Source organism: Schistocerca serialis, chromosome 8 (genome assembly GCF_023864345.2).
Source record: "Schistocerca serialis cubense isolate TAMUIC-IGC-003099 chromosome 8, iqSchSeri2.2, whole genome shotgun sequence".
Classification (NCBI taxonomy): domain Eukaryota; kingdom Metazoa; phylum Arthropoda; class Insecta; order Orthoptera; family Acrididae; genus Schistocerca; species Schistocerca serialis.
This window is the reverse complement of record NC_064645.1, coordinates 31,833,411-31,854,525: the sequence shown is the minus strand read 5'-3', so window position 1 is coordinate 31,854,525 and position 21,115 is coordinate 31,833,411. Positions and strand designations below refer to the sequence as shown.

At 38.9% G+C, this 21,115-nt stretch overlaps 1 protein-coding gene across 1 annotated transcript in view; it reads right to left on the bottom strand.

The window, feature by feature from the left end:
- Positions 1-21,115, bottom strand: part of LOC126416156 (cadherin-related tumor suppressor-like) — a 292,823-nt gene that overhangs the window by 96,471 nt on the left and 175,237 nt on the right. The window contains exon 17 of the mRNA XM_050083710.1: positions 14,491-14,700. Within this exon, the coding sequence (XP_049939667.1) occupies positions 14,491-14,700 (210 nt within the window). The remainder of the gene's footprint in view (positions 1-14,490; positions 14,701-21,115) is intronic.

Sequence of the window (21,115 nt, the reverse complement as noted above, 5' to 3'; positions counted from 1 at the left end):
TCTTACAATAACATTCATGAATATTCTGATTCAGTGGCTCAGCTAACAAGTCTGCTTGATTTTTACCTGTTGAAATGTATTGAATGCCAGTTGTTCCATCTATTACTTTCTCCATGATGAAAAGATGTTTTATGGCAATGTGTTTTGTTCTGGATTTGTCTGTATGATTCTTGAAGAGTACAACTGCTGCTTGATTATCAATACAGGTATCGATACAGGTGTCGATTCTCCAATCAGTTCTTTCAGGTTAAGGCTCTTCAGTAATTCTCTCATCCATTTCACCTCTTTTGCACGGCTGTCTCTGACACATATTCTGCTTCAATTGTGCTCAGTGCAACTGCAGTTTGTTTCATACTCTTCCAGAACACTAGAGATCTGACCAGTAATATTACATATCCCATAATATTTTATGATCATTTATACAAGTAGCCCAACAGCACCAGCGAATGCTTCAAGTACTTGACCAGTAGGATACTATGTGAGTTTAAATGTGCTGTTTCCTTCACATAACTTAGTATCCTTTTTGGTGAATTCCAATCGTTCATATTAAATTTTGAACAATGTTGTGACAACTTTGCCACTAAGAAAGCTAAGTCTGGTCGAGTCATCAGCGAAAGGTATGAGAGTGACAAGGATCTATACCATTTCGAATAAATCCCAATTCTTCTAGTGAGTTATTTCAATGATCATTCCCACTTTGTTTCAGTATATATATTGACCTTTTAACTTGCAAACCAAACTTTCTTGTCCTTCTCAATGAAATCTTCTGGCTGGAGCATATGTACATATTCCTTAAATTTACTATGCAGATATGTTCTCGTCACAGCATACTGATCAATATGCCAATTTTGTCAACGCTGGCTGTTATCAATAGGCAAATTGTTTCTAAATTTGAAACATGAGTATAATTCTTGTTTTAGTCTATACCTTCCATTTGACTAAATCCCTTTGCAACCAAGCGAGCTATAAAAATCTGCTTTTGGTCAACTGTCTTCTTTCTAAACATCCATCTGTTATTTACAGACATTACACCTGATGCTTACTCACCCAATTTCCAAGCATCTTGATTCTTCACAGAGTTAATTTCTTCATTCACTGCAACTATCCATTCTGATGCTTCATCAGAATTAACTGCTTCATGATACAGTAATGGTTCATCACTGTTCCTTCCTCGCACGAGGAGCCTTCTCTTCAGAATGAAGTGTCACTGGATGAAATCTGCTTAAACCTGTGTTTTCTTTTGTTACATCATTTCTTGGCCTGCATTTACTTTATGAAGTTTCAGCAAACTTCACAAGTTCCCGATTACCTTCAATTTCTTCCAAATTTTCCTCCTGATCTGAGAAACCATAAAATTCCTCTTCAGTGTCAGAATCTTTTCCTTCACTTGTATTTCATCTTTGATACTTGGAAATGATAATACTCCGTCATTGTACAGTTCAACAGATTCTTTCTGTTTCTTAGTTTGAGCTGGGTATTTGCCATTCAAAAACTCTTTGAATAATCAGTCCCTGCATTCCACAACCTGTTTCATTTCTGGCTCCAGATCCTTTATGCACAGCCATATACAGAATATTCTATAAATACAACTTTTTCCTGCCCTTGTGGATGATTTAGAATGGCGTCTTTGTTGAGGTACATGAACGAAAACTTCACAGCTGATCACACGCAAATGTCTCACACTAGGCTTTCGATCTGTCCACAATTCATAAGGTGCTTTTTGACTGTTGTGCCTATTTGTAAAACTATTTCTTATGTATGCCACAGTGTACATCAGATCAGCCCAAGAGCTTTTTGGTAAATTACTTTCTTGCCACGGTGACCTTACTATATACATTAACATTCTGCTGAAACATTCAGCTATACCATTTAGCTGTGGTGTGTATGTCATTGTTACTTCATGCCAAATTCCCCAGATTCATTGTAGATGTTGCAATCTCTTTTATTGAAAATAACCTCTCTATCATTTTCTGTGAGCTGCCTCATCAATAAGATTGCATGGTTGTTATTCGGTGCAAGGAGTGTATTGTCAGCTACAAATTCCTTAGTCAAACCCTACATGTTAATTATCTTCACCCTTACTGTACCTTTCCCCTTTTTTCTAATATCAGCAAAAGTTATGATCTCAGCTAAAATATTTTTATCAACAGTTGAAAAATAATTTTCATTTGGAGTTATGTGATGAGTTGTCCCGGAATCCACTATCCAGTTATCACCATTCAATGTGATTGTGCCACAGGCAGCACCAATACTAACAGCACATAGTTTATTTTGTTCCTTTTTAAATGCATCCTTTTCAAAACAGTTTCTGAATATGTGAGTGACTTTGTGACAGTTGTAACAAACAAAACTACCTTTCAGTGTAGCTTCTTTCTTCGTTTGTTCCTGTCCTTTGTCGTGATCCGTAACTGGCATTCTTTGGAACTTTTGACTACCAGTATACTTTTAAGGATACTGCAGAATGTTTATCTTCATTGTATTCATGACATCTACCATCATTGGCAAGTAAACACATTTTAATTGTAGCACACTTAAAATCATTACCTGGCAAATGGCACAAAGCTGTAACTACTGCATCCCATTCGTCTGGAAGTCACACAGAACAGTCACTGCTATATCTTCATCCTCAATTTTGTCACCAATGTTTGCTGGATCTGTTACAGTTCTGTTTATCAATCGTATATAATTTCCCACAGATTCACAATACTTCATTTTTAGTGAATATAACTTCTGTACCAGTTGCACAGTGCAAAATTTGCTAATCATTGGGGTGTATAATTTTTGAAGTTCTTCCCATACTGTTTTTGGATTTGATAAATTTCATATACGCATCTGCAGCTGATGTACCTTCACCAGGTTCTATCCACCAAACTAAAATATAGTCCACACATCAGAATGTAGTACGATCATTTTCTTCTGATATGACCAGCAAGCGTAATTTCCTCCACTTAATTTCGTAATAATGCGTCTGTGCTACTCATCTCTGTTTATTTCACCATTGTTTTACTGTTGTTATCATCCTGTGAGACCACAAACACAGCTCAACATCAATTAACATTTTCCACATGCGCCACATAAAAATAATCAACTGGTATTGGCAAATATTGTCTTCTCCACAAGGATGAGTTTTTGATTGACTAATTGACACTAACAAAGTTTTTATTTTATTTGTTAGGATGAATAGGCCCATACCCATTGTTGTAGTGGAATAAAACTGTCACATAACACATATTATATTTTTTTGGGACAAAAACTGGATCCATCATGAAAGTGGTACAGAGCAACATTGTGACTGCCTTTTTAAAATAATGTCAAAGTAACCCAATCGCATCATAAAAAATGGAATGAATGGAACAAATAAAATATCTCTTCTCCACATGTTTATCTCTTAACACTTATGCTGTATGGACTTTTAACCTGTCAGTACATTTCTGCAATGTCAAACATCAGACCGTTAAGCTCTCAAAGCTGAGTACACATCATCGCCAACACAAAATGTGTACAGCTCATGTCAGGTGATGTACTATCCCAAAACTGAAGGCGATAGATTTTACGTATCCTACCAGCTACTTCAGTTGACACCAAAAATTTAAGGCAAATCAAGTTCTGTCTAGGATTACAAATTAATTGAACCCATTAATAAGATTTGCTATTATATGGATTTGGGCTCAATTATTGTTTAAGAAGCAAAGCAATCACAATTCGACTTGACTAGCTGTAGGGTGGTAATTGTTCTCTTTTATTTGCATTAAGGAGGAAGTGAAATTAGGGTATGTGATGCAGAGAAATTTCTCAGCTAGTGACGTTCTGTAGTCCACTGTCAGTAATGATAATAATCTGCAAGAGACACATCTATTACTTCTCATTTTCCAACAAATATGTCCAGACTTCTGAGAAAAACCATCAATATGCATTAAAACTGATGCAATGGCAAAACAACGATAGAGATCCTACATTCAAAACCACACAATACCAAATATACTGACTCACTTCTCTCATTCTCAGCAACATCCAAACAATTATGCTCTTTGAATCTTTGAGATTTCCCCGAATCACTTTAGTCAGAGGAAGGGACAGTACCTTTAACAAGTTCTCATATCGTTGGATGTGAGGTCCGCCAGTTATGCAAAACATAAGTTTTTTCTCAGTACCTAAACATGTTTTGGCACCACTGTGCCATCATCAGTGGGTTTTTGTTTTTATTTATTCTACAATGTGAACGTTTTTTTTAACTGATTATAAAATTATGTGGATGTTTAGTTCAAACAATAGATTGTTTATTTTTGTAAATACCTTTGCATTTGGTGTGCATGAATTTTCCAGATCACTTGTGTGTTAATTACTACAGGTAGCTTGTCATCTGCAACCAAATGATGTTGATGAGAAAGTTTTTTGCTGGGAGATAACCTATCTTCCAGAATGTAATTTAGCTTGTCGCGATATTTTCGAGCCTATATTCGTTTTCACTTGCATTTTTGTGAGGCAAGCACTTACATTCTCTGCATCATGGTGAGGTGTTGTGATGCACAAGTAACTATAACAAGTATGTTCCACAAATAACGTAGTAAAACACTTTTCACTTCACCAAAACACAGTGTGATTGTGGTTTGTTGTGTGTCCCAGTCCAGTCAGTGTTCATTTGTGCATCAGAGAGTTCGGTGCCAAATTTTAAGCTACAGGTTGACAATATTATTGAAATTATTGAACTATATAAAACAAAATTGTCATAACTTCTGAACGGTCTGTGTTAGGACGTTCAAACTGCACAATCGGCTGGGAGGCATGATAGGAATAGTATGCACTGTGTGCACGCTGGTTTACCAAATTTCATTTTGATGGGTTTGTCAATAAGCAATATTGGCGTTTTTGGGGGACTGAGAACCTGCATTTCGAGATCGAAAAGTCTCTTCACCCTCAACAGGTGAAGATGATTTCATCCACATTATCCAACGTGATCCTGATTTTCGCAAGATGTGATTCATGCAAGATGTAGCTCAACCCCATTTAAGAAGGTGAGTGTTTGATGTCCTGGAAGAGCACTTTGGGGACTGCATTCTGGCTCTGTGGTACCCAGAGGCCACTGGCATGGGCCTTGATTAGCTACCATATTCTCCGTATATGAACACATGCTACTCCTTTTTGTGGGGCTATATTAAAGACAAGGTGTACAGCAATAACACCAAAACCATTGATGAGCTGAAAACAGCTATTCACAAGGTCACCGACAGCATCGATGTTCCAACACTTCAGGGGGTCGCGCAGAGTTTTACTATTTGTCTGCACCACATCATCGCCAATGATGGCAGGCATATTGAACATGTCATAACCTAAATCCGAATATCTGTAGTGAAGTTTGAATGTTGAATGAAGTGTGTGCATGCCGTAGTTTGTAACTAATTTACGTTTTTCTTCAAACAGTTCAATAATTGTCACCCAAGGTAGAAATTTAGAGTAATTGCTGCCAAGTGAAAAAGTTTTTGAATAAAGTCTGAGTGTCGTTGAAGAGCGCCAGTGCTGGGCAGCAGTTGGCACTCTTCAGTCATCAAGCAAAGCTATGTTATAAGAGCCACACAGTTGGGTTGTTGGTTAATGTTAGTAATCTGTTTGGTATACGACAAATCGTGCTGCATTATTTCATTTGAGAGTTTCAGTGTGGAGTGGTAGAGATCATATAGTGACACGGAGAATATTAATCAATAGCGACACACAGAATATTAATAAATTGTGAACATTTCAAAGTATTCACTGTGTCGTGTTTTCCACAATAAATAGTACTGTTTGTGACCCCATAATGATAACTATTCTTCATAGTACTCATCATTATCTGCTTCCTTAAAGTATCAATCACTGGATTCCATCTGCCTCTTAGTGAATGGAGTTGAGAGAGGTAACAGTATCGATGTAATATAGCAAGCATTTGATGTTCGTGTTACATATGGTGACTGTGACAGAATGTTGCTTCCTACAACAATCTTCAGATCCTATCGCCAGCATCAAAATATGGTGTGTGGTGCCTCAATCTCTGAGCAACATTGGGTGGGAAAGGGAACATGGACAGTGAACATTTACTTTGACTATACATTGCATGTGAAATCTACACCTGATTAACAATGACTAGTCAAACAGAGAGTGCTGACGTTATAAATGGATAGGGCAGTGTTAATCAATGTTGATATGGATCTTGTTAATGAGTCAGAACTAATTAGTAAAATTCAAAATGTAGATGCATTGAGAAATGTTAACTCAATATCAACATAAATGTTGAATCATATGAAGCAATGATAGACAATAATCGGGCTTAGAACAAAAATATTTTAATTGAGAATCAAAAGTGCACGCACTGGAAGATAGAATGAAGAATGTCAAAATATCCAATACACCAGCTGATATGAACATTATCCAACATGAAACAGAATCAATAATGCAAGAAAATCATGGTACAGTTTGTTGTACAAGTAGGAATTTGACCCACATAAACAATTACATCCCATAATTTAAAGTGTTGTTTGCATGAATTAAAAATGAATCAGGAAAATTCAGTATCTGTGTATGACACATGGTTGCAGGTGCTAAAACATTCGGCATTTGGTGATTTTGAAAGCACATTTCTAAATATTGGTCCTGCAAGAAAGGAAGAAGTATAAAAGAAAAAATATTTTGAATGCACAATTGCAATCGGCACGAGGGGTTGATGTTTAACTTTCTTCAGAAATACTAGGAATGTAATAGTTATCTGGACAACCTTATTACTGGTAACGATTTGCTCATAATTTTGCTAAAGAATTTACCATGGAAAGTAAGAAACAATTAGTGACACAAACCTCTGATGATTCTGAGAGTTAGGAAGAGTTGTAGATTGTCTGGAAGAGACTGAGAATGAAAGAATGGCGGCGGGATCAGAGAAAAATTTGACTCATTGCAAACAACATTTTCAGTGATGTGATGGCACTGCAAAAAGATAATGTTGGATGTGCACTGTGGAATCAACAAAATGACAGTCGACAGTGGTATAATGACAAGCGAAGGGATGAATGTTCACAAAACTATGTGTGCAATGATATCTGGTTCCAAACTGATGAAAGGAGGGAAAATGAGTTTTGCAGACAGAACCAAGAGGTAGTGCACAATGGAAGAGATCAGGACTGTTCACCACACCGAGATACAGATGACAGACACTGACACTGTGTGCAATTGTCAATAAACTGAAATTAGTTTCAAATGAGGCTTGCTCTGGAATGAGTGAATAGCCTAGTGAGTCAGATATGAGAATACAGAAGACTGAATGTAAATCTGAAGATAATAGGAGTGACCTACTGGGAGAAGTTGTGCAGTTGTCAATGAGGTGTTGTATTCAGTGATTGAATTTAGTGTGAATGGTCAGAAAATTCCAGCAGTTTCAGATTTTGGAAGTGATACTAAAGAAATCTCCAAAAGTTTCTATGAACAGCTATGTGAAGGAGAAGAGGCACCTGTGTTCCCTGTCAATAGTGTGCGTATAATTACTGCAACTGGGCATAGGAGTCATGCTGTTACTGGGCAGGCACTCATTAGGTGCAAGATTTTCGATAGATACTCTGTCGTGGTTGTACTGATTCTTGATTCTTTGACTGTGAATTGGAATTTTGGTAATGACTGGCTGGCACAAAGAAGATGTAAGACTATGGAAAAGGCTGTTTAAGTATCTTTGATGGGAGGGAAGAATCGGAGTTAAATTTCATCATGTTCATCAGAGGAAAGGAAGAAGTGTCTGCAGGGTTAGAAAATAGATTTATTAAGAAGATGGTAAATTGTGGAATTGAAGCACCAGAAAGGAAGACAATGTGTCCACAGAGAGAGGAGAAGATATTTGTGATGTCATGTTAAAAATTCAAGTGAAAGTAAGTGATTTGACAACCTGCCCATTTCCTGTAGAGAAGAACTGTGAGTGGTTTTATGTACGCACACCAAAGTCTTTTCAAATAAAAATGAAAATATAAATGATTAATGTTCTGGTAATGATAGGACTGTTTAGACTGGTTGTGTATCTTCCCCAATGAAGTAGTATAAGGATAAGGATATCTTCTACAGCAGATAAACAGTTACTCACTTGAAGGGTTACAGTTACTAACTTCATCAAATTGGCAATCTGTACCGAGTAGCAGTGTGTAATTCTTTTTCCATTTAATTAGACTGAGACACAGCAATGCATGGCCATAAACAGCTAGTTTGAAATAAAATATTCTTTCACTCACTTATTAATTTCTTTATAGAAATCCAAGAACATTACAAAACATTTGAGAACATTCTAAAATATCAATAAATATCTGATACCTTTAAAGAAACCTCTGTAACTTTCTAGAACATTCTAGCATATTTCAAAATATTGTCTATATATACCGTTCTGAGGTGGAACATATCCCCACAACAAGATAATGGAACATTTGAGAACATCCTGGAATATTCTAGAACATTCCTACACCTTTTAGAAGCTGCTATACATTCTGCAACATTCTAGAACTTCCCAAAGGAGTCCATTGGTGTGATGGCCTCTTTTGACACTCATATCTCCAAATCCAACCCCTGAATCTTCATGGAGGAGGGACAACGGGCTAACGTACCATATAACCCACACAGGGCTGCAGTGGGTGGGTTGTGCTCTCTCTCTCTCTCTCTCTCTCTCTCTCTCTCTTTCACACACAGGGTGAGACACAGTGACTTTGTGAATAGTTCCAGATACTGTAATGAGGTTTTTCACAATTGATAGTGTGCTGAAGAGCACATAATATTTTGTGTGAATAATGGTCTGTACTCTAGTATCAACTGAGATAGTGAAACATTACGGTTGTTTATAACAGAACTGTATGGTTTTCATAACTGCATTCAACAGCTCTTGGGAAGACAATTACAGTGATAAAGCACTTGTTAATATTGATGTTGAAACCTTTCGCAAAAGAATCCGAGAAATGCACTAAAATTGGAAAGTGGTGGGGCCAGAGTCTGCTACTGCAGTGTAACCACCACCAAGAAGAGCTCTCATGCCAGGCTCTGTTGTTATATGCGGCAAGACGTGCTTATACTACTAAGATAAAAACTGGTTTCCTACACAACGTTGATACATGGTCAGCTATGATTTTTGTATATGGAACTAAAGCATACGCTCAGCTTCTGCCACATCAGGGGGGCTTAGGAAAACTACTTCAAATGTGTTTAGTTTCCAGGTTGTTGTGGAAACAACTACAGTTCTGTCAGACAGTTTTCCTTTGAAACCCTCCCCCTTGCTGCTTTCTTGTCAAAGCCAAATTAGAAACATCGGTCACTCATACTTCATAATGATAAACAGCTTCATCCATGGAAAAAAAGAAACCAATGTGTATACCTGACCTGCTTTTGTATGGAGATGCCTGAATACTTCTTAAAGGTAAAACAACTGCTGTCAGACAAATGTGTCTATAGACACTGCTCAAAATTGTAATAAGACTGAATACACTTTAAATGAACTACACATTTTATTCCGAATGACTGATGACATGTCCTCCAAAAACTAAAGACTTTTTCGACAAAAAGTAGTGCTCAAATTTTTACCATGGACTGCAAGGCACATATGCACTCATCATTCAAGAGACAGATGAACAGATTTGACAGCGCATATCGTCTGGTGTAGCTGGTGTTTCACGATAGACTGCATCTTTCAGTGCTTCCCATAGAAAGAAATCAAGAAGACTGACTGGTCATGGTATTGCAGCTTTCCATCTTATCCAATGGTCAAGAAACATTTCATTCAGTTCTTGCATCGCAATGTGAGAAGAGTGAGCTGGGCAGTTGTTGTGTTGGAACAACACACACTGCTGCTTATCCAGTGGTAGCACTTCTAGAAGAACAGGCGGAATGTTCATAAGAAAATGTGCATATGTACTTCCATTTAAGACCTCCAGAGCCCGGCCTCAGTAATTTGGTTTGTTTCCTTTCTTCTGTCCATTCCTACAGAACTAGGAACTTTGTTAAGCATCTCAATTGTGATGGTTCCTACTTGCCTTAATGTGCTAATGGTGAATGCTGAGCTGGTTCCTTCAAAAGGTCATAACCAATTTCTTATCCCATCCTTCCCTATTATGAGCTGGTACTCCTCCTTTAATGACATAATCCACAAAGGGATATTGAACCATAATCTTTCTTTCTTTCTTTCTTTCTTCCTTCTGTTTTTCTGTGTTGCCTTGTTTATGAACTTCTAAGCTTCATCTGCCTTCATGTTTGATTTGATTTGAAATCAGCCTCAGTGGAAGACATTACTTTAACATCCTCTCAACAGTCGAGTGAAAGGAGATCACTTACATCACCAGTCATTCGGCCCTTCTTACAGTGACCACTTGTGGCTCATCTGGGATGAAGTACTGTCCCACAACGGAATTTCTTATGATGCTGCATCATATGTTTATGCCCCGTAGTCGTTGGTAATGTACATGACGAAACCAGCATGGATTTTCAGCTGCAGTAGTGCATATTACATAAATTTATATTACTGTGGTGCGTGACCAATTCTTTGTTGGTAAAGAGCAAATGTAGAAAAACTGTAGTTCACCTGCAACATCTGAAGCAACATTAAAAATGTGAGCACTGGACATTTATTATTGTGGCAGGCTCGGTGAAGGAAACATAAAAGTTAGTGTCACTGGTAACTTGTGAGTATCTGTTTACTAGTGCCTTGTGACACGCATCAAACTGTATTTTCATTATACAATCATTTAATGAGGAATAATGCCAGATACCTGAAGAATTACAATCAGTCCAAGGGAAGATTAAATTACGAGTGAGACTCTGCAAATTGTATTCAACATATCATGTAAGTGAAAAAAAAAAAAAAAAAAAAAAAAAAAAAAAAAAAAAAAAAAAAAAAAAAAAAAAGCCAGTCACAAAAGGAATAGCACGACACTATGTGTAAAGCATGAAGAGAAGAAAGTGGATACGTCCATGTTTGTGAGAATACATTGTTAATCAAGGTAACTGGAGGCTATTTTGTTAATAGTTTAAGTGTGTACCTGTACTAACTGTGCAGCTAACATTAAGTACATTGCTAATAACCAAAGAGCTGAGAAGGAAGGTAATGTGAAGAACATTTATGATGAAGCAAAACACTGAAAAATTGTTACAAGGTTTGTCAGCAGTGTAATACAGCTTGTCACAATTTGCTGGATGGAGTAAAAGTCAGCATGTTGAAATAAAAATACACAAGAAAAACGTGATTAGATCAATAATTAGTCATGCCATAGCCACAAGAAGGTGGATTTAGGTGTCTGTGTTGTTGTCTTCTAGAAAAGAACCAGTGCTCAAAAGTTAGTGTGAATGTCATTTTCTGTGCTCCATGCATTGATCTACTATAGGTGAGTGGTCACCTTTCTCTTATTTGACATATTGCTCCCTCCAGTAATTACTGCAATATACAAGAAATGTAGAGATGAGGTTAAGTTCCTGAGAATAAAAATTGCTTTTGCAGTCTTACAAATTATCAAATGAGTAAATCACTCAAATTACTGCAAACTGCAAATTCATCACTACAACAGTAGCCATCAGTACATCATAGGAAACAGAAGTATCTACTTCTATCACATGTATTGTGGAAATTAACAAAAGGAAATGGCAGCATTAGTACTTCAGTCTTCGAACTGAAGACCACAGCAACAACAGCATTTCTACACTCCTTTCCTTTGTTTACTTTCTTAGGTAGCAAACATATCTTGCAGGGTGTGGGGTTAGGATAACTGTTTGGCGAACTCCCTTGCCTTTTAGAAACTCTGACCTCTGCCACAGGAAAAGCTGCAGGAGTATTCAGGGTCTGCTTTTCCACTTGCTTACCTTACACAGACTACATAGTCAAAAGTAAATTATCCTGAAAATAATATTTACTGGACACCTGAAAAATTATAAATGATATAATATGTACTGCCAAATACTGATGTAACAATTTAATACTGCTGCACTGCACAAAATGTGATACTTTCTGGAAGGATTAACTGTTTCCTACAGGTCTTAGTTGATTACGGAGGATATGACGAGGTTTCAAAGTTGATGTTGTTCCTGTCCTGCTTCCAGCTGCAGATGCCTTTTTCTTCTACTCTACAATTGCATAGAATCATTCTAGATATTTATTTTGCCTTACTTCTGGTAACAGCAAAAATAACTGGTCTCTGAGTCACAAAATACGGACAGCGTTTCTTCAGCATGCTAGGAAATAAGTTTTGACCTTTTCTTCAAACTTAGTATTTGTGCACCGAGAAATGTTTCAGTGGCACAAGCCAACAATTGAGAGAAAGGGGGGAGAGGGGGGACATGTGAGAGGAAGGGAGCAAATAAGAACATTGATTTCTGCAGTAGGTGAGTTTTCACTTCTAAAACAGTAAGATGCTGAAGGTTTACATTTGTATCAGGCTTTGTTCTGTTAGATGGAGACATCCACCACATTTCCATTCACAGTAAAGATAAATACATCTCATAGCAAAATTATACTAATAACAAGAAGCTAAGTTTGGGTCCATTATTTTTGTATGGGTGAACCTAAAAGGATTTCACCAAGCATCAAACTATAAACTAACATTAAGAATTTCATAATGAGGGACAATTTGTGAAATTTCTGTCTCTGTTTAAGTATTTGTTTTTATTCTTTGATTTTAAATGAAAGAATATCATTTTTGCAAATAGCCTTCACGGGTTTGCTGCCAGATGTCGTTGCACAAATTCCACAGTATTTTCTTGGAGCAACTGTCCGACATCTTAAGGTGGTTAAACGCCGCTGGTGGCTAGATACGACTGACGGTATCAACACATCAGTGCCCCTGTATATAAACATGTGCATCAAGAATGCGCAGGCACGGAAACTACACATGTGCAATGATTTGCAGATACATGGCGCAATACTCACACGCCCTCTGCCGAAAATCGCAGAGCAGGCCTCTCGCGTGTGCACTGTACGCTATGTTTACTAACAGTGTGGTCAGACATGACTCATAAAAAACTATTCTAAACCAATGTTGTGATGGATCTGTTATTAAAAAAGCTTGATTTTCTTGTCATGATTTAATAACAGCCAATGCAGGGTTCCAGCCTGTGCTTAGTGGAAATCCTGCATCCCTGTTGATGATATTATCAGCTGCATGGATATGTACTGCTTCCTTAATGATGCAGTCCCAGAAAGATGATGCCAGGGATAAAAATTCCATCTTCTTATAAATTATGCAACATCCTGTATTCAGACAGTGTTCTGGAATTTCCTACTTCTCTGGCTGGCTAGGTGTGTATGGCGTTCATGCTCACTGCAGTGTTCTTGTACTGTGCGACATGTCTGGTCTGGCCTATACATGCCACCCCACACTGACAACAAATCTTATACACACCACATTTCCACAGACCAAGATCATCCTTAACCGAACTCAACAAGTTCCTCAGTTTTGCAGATGGACAGAAAACACACTTAATGTCATATCTTCTGAGGACTCTTCTGGTTCCTGATGACATGGCACCAAAATACGGCAAGAAGGCAAAAGTGGTGGGCGTCTTTGTGTCTTCATTCTGCTCCAAGGATTGAATCTTGCTTGGGCCTGAATACATTACATATCTGTCTCTCAGAATTACCGTTTTGTCAGAAAACTGTCTTCAAATTTGTATCTCACTCAACAGCTTTTCAGGATCAGTCTATGAACAACATATGTAGTGCACTTCTGCATTGTGCAGGGTGATGGCAGCTTTTGGCCTGCAAACATCACTCTGTATGTGTTGGCTTGCAATAGATGCTATGTCCCTAGGGTCCATGCTGTTAATAAATGTAGAGTACAGTGCACGCTCTGCGATTTTTGGTAGAGGACATTTGAGTATGGTGCCATCTATCTGCAAATGATTGTGCGTGTTTGATTTCCGTGCCTCCACAGTCTCTGTGCACATGTTTTATGTGCAGGGGCATTTACGCGTGGATACCGTCTGTTGTATCTAACCACCAGCAAGGTTCAGTCACCTGAAGATGTCAGAGAGTTGCTTCGAGGAAATATTGTGGAATTTGCAAATCAGCCGACGGCAAACCTGTGAAGACTATTTACAAGATATCCACTGGGAAAGCTTGAAGAGTCACAATATAAGTTTTATTTTCATAATTTTCAAAATGAGTGTCATTTAGAAAAGTCTCATTTCTTTTCTATAGTTCAAACTTATCTATTGCTTATATCGTTTTTAGAAGTAGACTTCTTTCTTTACACTTCCAGTACATCCCACATCAGTGAAGTAATACACACCTGTGTTCACATTTGTTTCCCTTCACTAGTTATTCAGTTTAGCAGCTACACACTTTGGGTGAGCTGAGTAGTAGCTATAAGAAGACAGCACTGATGATAATTGAGAAATTAAAAAAAGTTTGGTTTGTATTTACATCAATTTGTCAATGGACTACAGTGCTCCAGTTAAGTTACAATAATTTCTAAATGGAATGTATGATGTAAAACGGAAGAGTACAAAAGTCTCAGATCTGCTACATACCTCGAGGATGACAGCTGGTGTGGCAAAGACGAGAGTGCGGCTGTCCCAGACAAGGGTGCGGTTGGGGCGGACGCGCAGTGCCTCAGAACAGGAGGCACCATTCTGGCAGGGTGCACGCTGCCGGCACGCACTGTACGCCACGGACAGGGCCGGCAGCAGCGGTGCAGCCCGCGACAGCGCCTCCGTCACTGCTGCTCTGTCACGGTAGCCCTGTGAGTGGGAAAGAATGGTAGCTTTCCTCCCTCACTGCAGGTGACACTGTCCTGTCAAATCAAACTCACACTCTCCTCAAAAATAACTGTTAAATTATAGTAGTAACAATTTCTGTTCACTTTGTGTTTCTGGTCTCCTCTTCAAGTTAACTAAAATTCAGTCATTCCTTGAGTGCAGAACACAAAGTGAACAATGCTTCATTGTCAAATTAATATTATCAAAACTTACTTGAATGTCCACACTCTGTATAGTCTGGCAATACTAAATTCTTTTAAAAGAAAAGAGTGACACATTAAAAAATCACAGAATCACTCCTAAAGCCACTGTCTATTGATCTCACATTTGCAGGAGAACATAATCTAAAATCTTCAGTAGAAATCACTAAATCACAGAATGTCTGATCACTGAATCACAGAATGTCTGAAGGATGGTATCGTGATTTATACAGCCAGTTGGTCAAAATAAAGCAATTCAGATACTAAAGGCTGTTAACAGATGTAAATAATGTCAAAATATTTCTCGCCACTGGCAATCGCTCTCCAGAATGTATCTCCACTTTCAAACACTAATTTCAGCTGAACAACAATCTCTTCCTCTGTAAAAAAAAAAAAAAAAAAAAAAAAAAAAGTCCTCTTGTGAGATGCTATCCATTTTCAAGAAATGAAGCTACAACTCAAATACGTCTTTCAGACATGGACTGATAAGTAATAAGCAATAACAACGTGCAGTGACGTCAAGTGATTTTGCATTTAAATGGTATTGTTTACTGTAACCAATACATTCCAGTTACATGGAACTGAATTCTTTTGCAGTTACACTGAATTTACAGCTACCCCTCCCCCCTCTTCCCTCATTTGACTTGTGCTGTATTATACCAGCTTCAATGCCAAAATTATACAGCTGTCACCCAGGATGGGGTGAACAGCCACTGCCACACTGTGGCCAAGAGCAAAGTAGACCAACCCATGGCACAGCATACAGTTGAACATAACACACTTGATTTCAATGGCTGCTTCACTTCCGAAGTCATCTGCATCCTTCCCTCCACCACCACCTTTTCTGAACTGCATGGACAGGAGTTATCCTTACAACATGTTCTCTGCTCCCGTAATTATCCCAGCCTCAACATGGTAACGTACTGTCCCACATCCTTCATCCAAAAGTTTCCACCCATCTTATCATCTCCTCCCCATTCTCATCTCCCACACCATTTATTTGCAGTCCTCTGCCAATGCAACCGCCCGTCTTTCTCCGCTCCTCTTCTCTTCTCTTCTCTTTTGTTCCTGTTTCCCCCACCTGCCTGTCCCAGAACCTCCTTACACTACGCCTGTCGGCAGTCTAGTCCCTGCACACTCCACCAGACAGCGTTTGTCTCTCTCCTCACCCATACACTACATCCCTTCCCCTTCCCTGTGTGTGTGTGTGTGTGTGTGTGTGTGTGTGTGTGTGTGTGTGTGTGTGTGTGTGGTGTGTCTAAGGATATTGTGTGTGTGTAATTCTCTCTTTACTGACAAAGACTGCGGTCAAAAGCTATATGTGCGCGTCTTCTAATCTTGCTTGTCTGCGACTTGACCTATATTCTTTATGGTAAGTAGCAATCTATCTTTTCCTAAATGGTTCATATATTAAATATTCTTATTTTATCTAAATCCCCTGATCTCTTATTTAACTTTATAAGCAACTAATCTAAGAATTTGCCAATTGTGTACTTAATAACACATCTACGGTTCAATGAATATCACATTATGTCTCCACGAAACTCGAGCACATCTTCTTGAAATTCTGGAGATACTTTATCGAGGAAAGAACTGTGATTTGGTTCAGGTTTCAATGTAAGGTCCTCGAGCCCTCGGATGCAAGTGTTCACGCAAATCTGCATGCGCTTGTGATCTAAATTTGACTTTTGAAAAGTCAAAGGCAATTTGTTGAGAAGAAACATTACATCTTTCATAAAAGACAATATTGACAAAAATTTCACACACTTCACATTTTTTAGCAAGCCAACAGTTACTTGTCTTTTCTCTTTTTCCAGCACAGATACCACAGAATTCCAATTTACATACTATGAATTTACTGCCTCTTCCAAAGACAGCCAGAAAATGGCAAAGTTTCTAACAATATTTTTCCTTGGCTCATTATATATTTTTTGCATATCTTTTAATGTTTTGGAATTCTTTGGTGACTGTTAAGAGTTGCTATAAATTCTGTTTAGAGTATTTTGAAACTTTACAAGCTCTAAACAGTATTCAGCTGCTTGACTGACTGCTGGAGCTAAATGCACAGATAATATAAGGGGTATTTTTTTTAAAAGGAACTGCCACCCCAGATCAAACTCCTGTCATAACAGATCCACCATCACTAACAACCAAGGAACATTTACTCTTATCAATGGCATGCCTATCCAAATTTCTCCATCACATGAACATATAACTCTTGCAGTACATTATATTAGCAGACAAAGAGCTAAGTAGAGAATGTACATTTCCCCCTTATTACAAACATAACAAGAGGTTCTGTTTCAGTAATGTCAGTAGACTCATCTATCAGGATTGAATACCACCTGGATCACTTTATTTTTGACAACAGGCCACAGTAGCCCACCACCCCACAGCCACCCCACACCGAACCCAGGGTTATTGTGCAGTTCGGCCCCCAGTGGACTCCCCACGGGAATGTCTCATACCAGACAAGTGTAACCCCAAATGTTTGTGTGGTAGAATAATTGTGGTGTACACGTACATGGAAACGGTGTTTGCACAGCATTTGCCAGCACAGTGTAACTAAGGCAAAATAAGGGGATCCAGACCACATACGCCGAGGTAAATGGAAAACAGCCTTAAAAACCATCCACAGTCTGGCCGGCACACCAAACCTCGACACTAATCTGCCAGTCGGATTCATGCCGGGTACCGGCACACCAAACCTCGGCACTAATCTGCCAGTCGGATTCATGCCGGATACCGGCACACCTTCCCCTTCAGCAAGCAGTGTGTTAGACCACGAGGCTAGGTGGGTGGGCATTCGAAAGAATCTAAAAACTGGAAAAAAGAGTGGTCTTTCCATGGGGGGTGGTCATGGGGTCCCAGACTGAGAAGACATGAAGAGAGGCCCTAACCACAACCACCCTGCCCCTGCTCCACGAGTAAAGCAAAACCTAATCTACATCTACATCTACATGGATACTCTGCAAATCAGATTTAAGTGCCTGGCAGAGGGTTCATCGAACCACCTTCACAATTCTCTATTATTCCAATCTCGAATAGCGCGTGGGAAGAATGAACACCTATATCTTTCCGTACGAGCTCTGATTTCCCTTATTTTATGTTTGTGATCGTTCCTCCCTATGTAAGTCTGTGTCAACAAAATATTTTCACATTCAGAGGAGAAGGTTGGTGACTGGAATTTCGTGAGACGATTCCATCGCAACGAAAAACACCTTTCTTTTAATGATGTCCATCCCAATTCCTGTATCATTTCTGTGACACTCTCTCTCATATTTCGCGATAATACAAAATGTGCTGCCTTTCTTTGAACTTTTTCCATGTACTCAGTCAGTCCTATCTGGTAAGGATCCCACACCGCGCAAGAGTATTTTAAACGAGGACGGACAAGCGTAGTGTAGGCAGCCTCCTTAGTAGAGATTGTCTCCCAAATCGTTTATATAGATAAGGAACAGCAAAGGGCCTATAACACTATCTTGGGGAACACCAGAAATCACTTCTGTTTCACTCGATGACTTTCCGTCAATGACTACGAACTATGACCTCTGTGACAGGAAATCGCAAATCCAGTCACATAACTGAGATGATATTCCATAAGCATGCAATTTCCCTATGAGCCGCTTGTGTGGTACAATGTCAAAAGCCTTCCGGAAATCCAGAAATACAGAATCGATCTGAAATCCCTTGTCAATAGCACTCAGCACTTCATGTGAATAAAGAGCTAGTTGTGTTTCACAAGAACGATGTTTTCTAAGCCCATGTTGACTGTGTGACAATACACAATTTTCTTTGAGGTAATTCACTACGTTTGAACACAATATATGTTCTAAAATCCTGCTGCATATCGATGCTAATGATATGGGCCTGTAATTTAGTGGATTACTCCTACTACCTTTCTTGAATATTGGTGTGACCTGTGCTACTTTCCAGACTTTGGGTACAGATCTTTTGTCGAGGGAACGGTTGTATATGATTGTTAAGTAAGGAGCTAATGCATCAGCATACTCCGAAAGGAACCTAATTGGTATATAGATCCTACCAAGTGGGAGCTGCACCAGATCCAAAAATCATCGGCATACAATGCTGGGGTAACCTGAGAGCCAACAAATGTCACAAGCCAATTTATGGTTATGAGGAAGAGTGTGACACTTAATACAGAATCATGTGGGATATCGTTCTCCTGAATCTGAGGGGTGCTGAGTGAAGTGCCAACTTGAACCGAGAAGAACCAGGGGGATTAAAACTCGCCAATAAAAATCTGAAGAGGGTCACAAAATCACCATTCATGAAGGGTAACTGAAATGTGATGGTGCCAAGCCATGTTGTATGCCTTATAAGTGCTGACAGATAGTAAAAGCCTGTCAGATTGCAGTTTCCAATCTGAGTAAATGGTCAGTTGGAGGTTATCCTTCCTGGAAGCCACACTGGTAAGGGGACAAAAGGCTCCGAGATTCAAGTAGCCAACATAATCGGAAGCTAACCCTCCTTTCAAGCAGTTTACAAAGTACGTTTGTCAGGTTAACTGGGTGGTAGCTGTCCAGAGACGTTGGGTTCTTCAGAGGCTTAAGGACAAGGATAACTCTACTGTCTCGGCATTGTGAGAGGAAGGTACCTATGAACCAAATACGGTTGAAGACTCTGAGTAGCTAATCGTCCTCTCAAGCAGTTTACGAAGTACATTTGTCAGGCTAATTGGACAGTAGCTCTACAGCTGCCTCTGTCCAAGTGTTGGATCATCTGGTTGTGGATGGAATCCCGGCCTGGGGCCGTCTCATGTGCAGAGGTAAGAGTCTGCAAGAATTCCCATTCAGTGACGGGTTCAATATAGGGTTCAGCTGGGTGAGGGTTGAAATGGAGGGGGGTCTGTTCAACTCTGTGTTTTCTGCCAGAGAAAGGTAGCAGGATAGGAAGAGGCATAAGCAACAGGCTGCTTGGATCTATCACGATGTCTATGACCCAGTACCGTCCCCAAGCCATGCTGTGAAGTGTCCATTGCAAGGATTAAATGGATGGCTAGTTGGTACATCACTAAGCAGCGCGCACATTGAAACATGCTCTTAAGGGTGGAAAATTCCAGCAACTGGTGTAGCTAAGCACCTCTGCACAGCAACACATGTAACAGCTGCGCGACTGTGGCTGCCCTACGCCAAAATTTATGGTAGTGGGCAACTTTGCCCACAAAAAACCTAAAGTTCTTTGACTGATGTAGGGCATGGAAGAGACGCAATAGTACAAAGATGTTGATACAGGGCTCTGAGAACCTCATGAGAAACTTCAAACCCAAGATAAATGATAGAATGTTGAAAAAATGGACATTTTTCTAAATGACACTTCAATTTGGCCACTGGGAGGAGAGACCAAAAAATAAATAAAATAAAATAAAGAGTATGGAGATTTTGTCCATGTTCCTCAGTGGAGACACCATAAACTACAATGTCATCCAAATAGTTTGCACAACCCAGCACAGATAGTGAAACTTATTCCAAAAAACACTGAAAAATAGTGGGAGTGTTGGCGACTCCATAAGACTACAAGTGTTGACGACTAAAAGCGGCACTGACAACTAAAATACATAGTGACTCGATATCTAAAGGGAGCTGTAAGTAGGCATCTAACAAGTCAGTTTTTGAGAATGTTGCCCATGTGATAACTGTGCAAAGAGTTCGTCTGGGTACGGTATCTGTAGATTGTGTATTCATAGAAACTTTAAAATCCCCACAGAGGCAGTTTCTTCACTATACTGCATCATTTGAGGTCTAAAAAGATATTTTTCTTCTGTTGAAGAACGTGGAAATATGCTCGAAACTCTTTATGAATTGGAGAAACAGATTAAGCGCATATCAAACAAAAGAGCTAAACAAAAATCTATTATGGACTTCTTTTGTGGAAAACATTAATTCTTGCAACTGTGATTTTTTAATTGTAAATATTGAGTTATTGATAAAATTTGAAAGTTTCTTAAAAAGACATAAGATTTCCATTATGGATAACTCCATTTTCAATGTTATAAAATTTAAGCAAAACACAAGAATCAGCCCACAGGAAGACTATCTCACAATGTTTCAACTACTAATACTGTTCTACTTGCCAGCAGATAAACAGAATTAGAAGGCAGAGCAATATCAGCAATTGCTTTTCATGGGATATTTGAGGTAAGTGTGAGAAATGAGACCCACACATACTATTATATA